Below are 7,469 nucleotides of genomic sequence, written 5' to 3'. Positions count from 1 at the left end.
ATAAGCCTTGCAAGCAATGTGACTAATGAGTTAGTTGCGGGATGATGCATTACGGAACGAGTAAAGAGACTTGCCAGTAACGAGATTGAGCTAGGTATTGAGGTACCGACGATCGAATCTCGGGCAAGTAACATACCGATGACAAAGGGAACAACGTATGTTGTTATGCGGTTTGACCAATAAAGGTCTTCATAGAATATGTAGGAGCCAATATGAGCATCCAGGTTCCGCTATTGGCTATTGACCGGAAACGTGTCTCGGTCATGTCTACATAGTTCTCGAACCCGTAGGGTCCGCACGCTTAAAGTTCGGTGACGATCGGTATTTATGAGTTTATATGTTTTGATGTACCGAAGGTAGTTCGGAGTCCCGGATGAGATCGGGGACATGACGAGGAGTCTCAAAATGGTCGAGACGTAAAGATCGATATATTGGACGACTATGTTCGGACACCGAAAGTGTTTCGGAAGGTTTCGGACATTTACCGGAGTATCGGGGGGTTACCGGAACCCCCGGGGAGTATATTGGGCCTAATGGGCCTTAGTGGAGGGGCGGCCAGGGCAGGCCGCGCGCCCCCTCCCCCTCTAGTCCGAATTGGACAAGGAGGGGGGTGGGCGGCGCCCCCTTTCCTTCCCCTCTCTCTCCTCCTCCCCCCTTCTCCTACTCCTACTAGGAAAGGAGGAGTCCTACTCCCGGTGGGAGTAGGACTCCCCCCTTGGCGCGCCCTCCTTGGCTGGCCGCCTCTCCCCCCTTGCTCCTTTATATACAGGGCAGGGGGCACCTCTAGACACACAAGTTGATCTGTTGATCTCTCCCAGCCGTGTGCGGTTCCCCCCTCCACCATACTCCACCTTGGTCATATCGTAGCAGTGCTTAGGCGAAGCCCTGCGTCGGTAGCAACATCATCACCATCATCACGCCATCATGCTGACAGAACTCTCCCGTGAAGCTCTGCTGGATCGGAGTTCGCGGGACGTCATCGAGCTGAACGTGTGCTGAACTCGGAGGTGTCGTACCTTCGGTACTTGGATCGGTCGGATCATGAAGACGTACGACTACATCAACCGCGTTGTGCTAACGCTTACGCTTTCGGTCTACGAGGGTACGTGGACAACACTCTCCCCTCTCGTTGCTATGCATCACCATGATCTTGCGTGTGCGTAGGATTTTTTTTGAAATTTCTACGTTCCCCAACAGCCAGAGGGAAGCTCTGCAGACGAGTGACCCCGAGCACCTGTGACCCCGCTTCATAACCTCCCGCACTCGCTTCTACTCACACCAGAACACCCCTAGCCTCTATATGTACCTGGCCACTCTGGATCACGCACCAAAAGTGATCAAATTGCAAAACAATCTAATGGACGCCATCTATGGAGAGCTCGCCCCAACCACTCCAGAACACCACCGAAGTTCCCCCTCCTCCTACACACACCCCTAATCGTCTCTTGAAGGTAGAACAACTCCTCTTCTTCGAATCTCACAGTTTACTGGACTGCGGTGCCATGAGGCCGCCCCACTTGACACGGTGAGCCCCCCTTTAATTATTGCAAGTCCTAGCCCCTTGAAGCTCATGAGCTTGATGTCGTGCTTGTTTCCAGTAGCCGTAGCCCGTAGCAAGGGCACATCGCCAATTTCATCACCTTCTGTGAGTGCTATCTTGGGACAGCTCCACATTTTGAGTTGTTCCATTATTTTTTCTGGGTATGCGTTCAATCGAATGAGGGCACCGTCTACGATCTCGGGGGTGCCATCCTGTAGCTCTGCCCCAATTCCATGTTCTTTTCCTTCGACGTCCCAAAGTCTGTCTGGGAGTGGCATAAGTCTTGGTTCTACGTGGAAGGTCTTGGCGATGACCTGCCAGCCTTCATGAACGACCCTCCGCAGAAGTTTTTTTAGTGGGCTCTGCTCACCAAGCCGACTCCAGAGGTCAATGTTGGGCATAGGCCACTGCTCGCTTTAAGAAAGGTGGTTTTATCGGAGGCCACATTGTGTGCTCGTGGGTGGCGTATCGCGTTCTCCCATTGCAGGCCCATGGTCTTTGATTCCCCACAAGTATAGGGGATCGATCGTAGTCCTTTCGATAAGTAAGAGTGTCAAACCCAACGAGGAGCAAAAGGAAATGATAAGTAGTCTTCAGCAAGCTAATTTCTGCAAGCACTGAAATTGTCGGTAACAGGTAGTTTGATAGAAAAATAATTTGTAGCAAGTAACAAGTAACAATAGTAAACATAAGTGCAGCAAGGTAGCCTAATCCTTTTTGTAGCAAAGGACAGGCCGGAATAATCTCAGATAATAAGTAAAACGTTCTCGAGGACACATAGGAATTTCATCTAGTCACTTTCATCATGTTGGTTTGATTTGCGTTCGCTACTTTGACAATTTGATATGTGGGTGGACCGGTGCTTGGGTGTTGTTCTTACTTGAACAAGCCTCCAACTTATGGTTAACCCCCCCTCGCAAGAATCCGCAACTAAGAAAGAAGTATTAAGATAAAATCTAACCATAGAATGAAACATGTGGATCCAAATCAGCCCCTTACGGAATAGCGCATAAACTAGGGTTTAAGCTTCTGTCACTCTAGCAACCTATCATCTAATAATTACTCCACAATGCATTCCCTTAGGCCCAAAGATGGTGAAGTGTCATGTAGTCTACGTTCACATAACACCACTAAGGGAATCACAACATACATATCATCAAAATATCGAACACATATCAAATTCACATGATTACTTGCAACATAATTCTCCCGTGTCCTCATGAACAAAAGTAACTACTGACACAACATATTCATGCTCAAGATGAGAGAAGTAATAAATATCATAATGGATCTGAACATATAATCTTCCACCAAATAAATCAGCTAGCATCAACTACAAGATGTAGTCAACACTACTAGTCACCCACAGGTACCAATCTGATGTTTTGATACAAAGATTGAACACAAGAGATGAACTAGGGTTTGAGATGAGATGGTGTTGTTGAAGATGTTGATGAAGATCGGCCTCCCAAAGAAGAGACGGTTGTTGGTGATGACGGTGACTTCGATTTCCCTCTCCGAGAGGGAAGTTTCCCCGCCGGAATCACTCCGGCAAAAGTGCTCCTGCCCAAGTTCCGCCTCGAGACGGCGGCGCTCTGTCCCGAAATTCCTCTCCTTATTTTTTTCTAGGTCAAAAGACCTCATATACCAGAAGATGGGCACCAGAGGTGGGCCTAGGTCCCCACTACCCACCAGGGCACACCTGGAGGGGGTGGCGCGCCCTGATGCCTAGTGGGCACCTGGGTGGCCCCCTTTGGTAGTTCTTTTCTCCAGTATTTTTATATATTCCAAAATAATTCTCCGTGAAATTTCAGCTCATTTGGAGATGTGCAGAAAAGGTATCTGTGACATAGCTTTTTCAGTTCCAAAATTCCAGCTGCCGGCATTCTCCCTCTTTGTGTAAACCTTGCATATTATGAGAGAAAATGCATTGGAATTACTCCACAAACTGTTATATTGCATAAAAACACTATAAATAACAGTAGAAAAACAGGATGCAATGGACGTATCAACTCCCCCAAGCTTAGACCTTGCTTGTCCTCAAGCGAAAGCCGATATCGAAAATCATGTCCACATGTTTAGAGAGAGAGGTTTTGATAAAAACAAAATACAGACATAGTAGCATCATGCTTATTATTATAACAACAATAAAATTTATTATAAAACTTTATCATAAAACTTCTCATGAGCAAGTAATAATTCATCACAACATCGAAGTATAAAGCATAAACTTTATTAAAAACCAACAAACTATGTTCTTAGTCAACTTTGCAATTACAATTTATCATATTTCAGGAAGAGTCTCGTATCGGAGCCTTTTGGCAAGTCCACATACTCAACCATCATTTAGTCTTCTATGATTGCTAACACTCACAACATATACATGAGTAAAAAAGTTTCAACCAGACACATAGAAAGATAGGGGCTTATAGTTTCCCTCCCAACTTATTCACCTCAAGGGTGATGTCAACAATAATAACTCATGATGACTCACATCCAACTGGATATATGTGTCTAGATCTTTCCCCACCACATGATGCTTGCAAAAGAGAAAATTAAAAAAAGGAATAGAGAAGGATACCTTGGCTCTTCCATAAAAAGTAAATACATAAAAGTAAAAGATAGGCCCTTCGCAGAGGTTGTCATGCGCCTTTTGGTTTTGTATGCACAATCTCTTAATGCAAAAGGACGTCACATTATATTGCATTTAGAAGCATTTTTATTGCCTTATGCACCAATGAAAACATACTTGAAGGATCTTACTCAATCCATAGGTAGGTATGTTGGACTCTCAAAACATGGATTTGGGTTTAAGGGTTTTGGCAGCACAAGTAGTATCTCTACTTAGTATGAATTTTTGGCTAGCAAAGATATTGAGAAAGCACCACATGTTAGAGGATCTATGACAATATAACTTCTATGTGAATATGAACAAACATAAATCATTACGTTGTCTTCCTTGTCCAACGTCAACAATTTGTCATAAAATATTTAATGGGGGCTCACAATCATAAAAGATGTCCAAGATGGTATATTTTCATGTGAATCTTCTCTTCCCTTATTAATTCTTTCATTAATTGCATCATTAACCAATGCTATGTTTGTCAATTTTCAATAAATTTTACCACTTATACTTTTCCTTATGTGGTGTCATTACTTACCATAAGATTATCATATGATCCTTTTATTATTTCCTTTATTTTGATTAAAAAAGAAGAAGCAAAAACTCAAACTAATATTTATTATATAACTCTCACTCGATTACATTGATAGATAGATCATGAAACTAGCACTCGAAAATAGATCATACTAAACTTTTATTCAACTAAATCACGAAATAACTACAGATCGAACTAAGATAGGTAAAGGTAATAAAAGTGATGGTGATACGATACCAGGGAATCTCCCCAAGCTTGGCACAAGCCAAGGGGAGTGTCCATACCCATGTGCTTAAGTCTCCTTCTTTGGTGATGGTGGTGGTGATGAGGTAGAGGCAAACTTGTCCTCCGGCTTCCATGGCAGCGGTTCACCATCATAAGAGGAAGCACGAGTCTCCTGAGTCCTGCAACTGGCAGCTAAACTCATACCTCTAAATCTTGCTTCATACTCAAAAACCTGATCTTGGAGATCATAGATTTGGCTTTGCGGAAAATTGATTTGCTCATTGAAGGTGAAGACGATGTCCTTCATAGACCGACCATCCACCTTGCGATCACAGGTGAATTCTGTGATCATGGAGTGATTGGCACTGAGTCCATGCTCCACCATCCCTTGGCACTTGAAGATCTCCTGCTCCATCGCCTCGAGCCTGGCCTCCATGCTTCTCATCATCTTGGGCCATTGAACATCTCGGATGTGGAGCACCCCCTCACGCAACTCAATGGCTTGAGGGTGCTTCGTCACCTCCGACAAGTAGGGATTCGTTACCCTCTCGAAGAAATTGTCCCCGGAGGAGCTTGGAGCGGCCATGGCGATCTAGATCTCTCAAAAAAAACAGCCCGGAACAAGAACAGGGGATATTTCCGCGATGCGGTGGTCAATACATCTGGGGGAGTATATAAAGACTTTTTATCTTGGGAAACAAGTATACTCCAGGAAAACGGAGTCGAGAAGGTGCCCGAGGGGCCCACTACCCACCAGGGCGCGTCAGGTGGGGCAAGCGCACCATGGTGCCTAGTGGGCACCTGGGTTGCCTTCCCGGTTATTTCTTATTTTTCTAATATTCCAAAACTGACAGAAAATATTTTTGCAAAATTTTTGGAGTCCGTTTACTTACAGTATCACGTACCTCTTCCTTTTCAGGGTTCTGGAGTGTTTTGGAAGGTCTCTTTTATGTATTCCTCCGGTGTCATAGTTTGAATAATATTAGTTTCAAAATTAATAGGTGTACCTGAGATATAGTGCTTAATTCTTTGTCCATTGACCACCTTCGGATTAGTGCCTTCGGTATTATTGATCTTAATACCTCCAGAGCGATATACTTCTTTGGTGATATATGGACCTTCCCATTTGTAAAGAAGTTCTCTTGCAAAAAATAAAATAAAACGAGAATTGTATAGTAGAACATATTCACCAACTTTGAATTCCCGCTTTTGGATTCTTTTATCATGCCATCTTTTACTTTGAATAGTTTGGCATTTTCATAGGCTTGGGTTCTCCATTCATCTAGTGAGCTAATATCAAATAACCTCTTTTCACCGGCAAGTTTGAATTCATAGTTGAGTTCTTTAATTGCCCAATATGCTTTGTGTTCTAACTCAAGAGGCAGATGACAAGCTTTTCCATGAACCATTTTGTATGGGGACATACCCATAGGATTTTTATAAGTTGTTCTATAGGCCCAAAGTGCATCATCAAGTTTCTTAGACCAATTCTTTCGGGACCTATTGACAGTTTTTTGTAATATTAATTTTATTTCTCTATTTCTAAGTTCAATTTCACCTCTAGATTGAGGGTGATAGGGTGATGCAAATCTATGGTTGACATCATATTTAGCAAGAAGTTTACGGAAAGCACCATGAATAAAATGTGAACCACCATCCTTCATTAAATATCTAGGGACTTTAAACCTCGGGAAAATAACTTCTTTAAGCATTTTAATGGAGGTGTTATGATCAGCACTGCTAGTTGGAATAGCTTCTACCCACTAAGTAACATAACAAACAACAACCAAAATATGTGTACACCCATTAGAGGAAGGAAAAGGTCCCATATAATCAAAGCCCCAAACATCAAATGGTTCAATAACAAGTGAATAATTCATAGGAGGAAGCTATCGCCCGTTGATACGTATCCAACATATCTACTTTTTCTCACGCTTTTACTCTTGTTTTGGACTCTAATTTGCATGATTTAGATGAAACTAACCCCGGACTAACGATGTTTTCAGCAAAACTACCATGGTGTTGTTTTTGTGCAGAAATAGAAGTTCTCGGAATGGAACAAAACTTTGCGAGGATTTTTTATGGAATAAATAAGGATTTTTGGAAACAAGAACCACCAGAGAGGGGCCCCTGGTTGGGCACAACCCACCAGGGCGTGCCCCCCTCTCCTGGCGCGCCTAGGTGGGTTGTACCCACCTGGTGGCCCCGCTGACGACTCCCCTGGTACTATAAATTCACATATTTCCAGAAAAAAATAAGGGAGAAAGAATTATCATGATCCACGAGACGGAGCCGCCGCCAAGCCCTATTCTTCCTCGGGAGGGCAGATCTGGAGTCCGTTTGGGGCTCCGGAGAGGGGGATCTTCGTTCTTCGTCATCACCACATCTCCATCGCCAATTCCATGATGCTCCCCACCGGGAGTGAGTAATTCCTTCGTAGGCTCGCTGGTCGGTGAGGATTTGGATGAGATTCATCATGTAATCGAGTTAGTTTTGTTAGGGCCCGATCCCTAGTATCCACTGTGTTCTTAGATTGATGTTGCTAT

The 7,469-nt window shown here is 43.8% G+C and overlaps 1 protein-coding gene across 1 annotated transcript; it reads right to left on the bottom strand.

The window, feature by feature from the left end:
* Positions 1-4,990: 4,990 nt before the first annotated feature.
* On the bottom strand, positions 4,991-5,509 carry LOC109739740 (uncharacterized). The gene has a single exon (XM_020298793.1). The coding sequence runs from the start codon at positions 5,507-5,509 to the stop codon at positions 4,991-4,993; it is 519 nt and encodes a 172-aa protein (XP_020154382.1).
* Between the last annotated feature and the right edge of the window lie 1,960 nt (positions 5,510-7,469).

This window comes from Aegilops tauschii, chromosome 2, assembly GCF_002575655.3.
Source record: "Aegilops tauschii subsp. strangulata cultivar AL8/78 chromosome 2, Aet v6.0, whole genome shotgun sequence".
Classification (NCBI taxonomy): domain Eukaryota; kingdom Viridiplantae; phylum Streptophyta; class Magnoliopsida; order Poales; family Poaceae; genus Aegilops; species Aegilops tauschii.
Note: the sequence above shows the minus strand (reverse complement) of the source record. Positions and strands in the feature narration are given on the sequence as shown.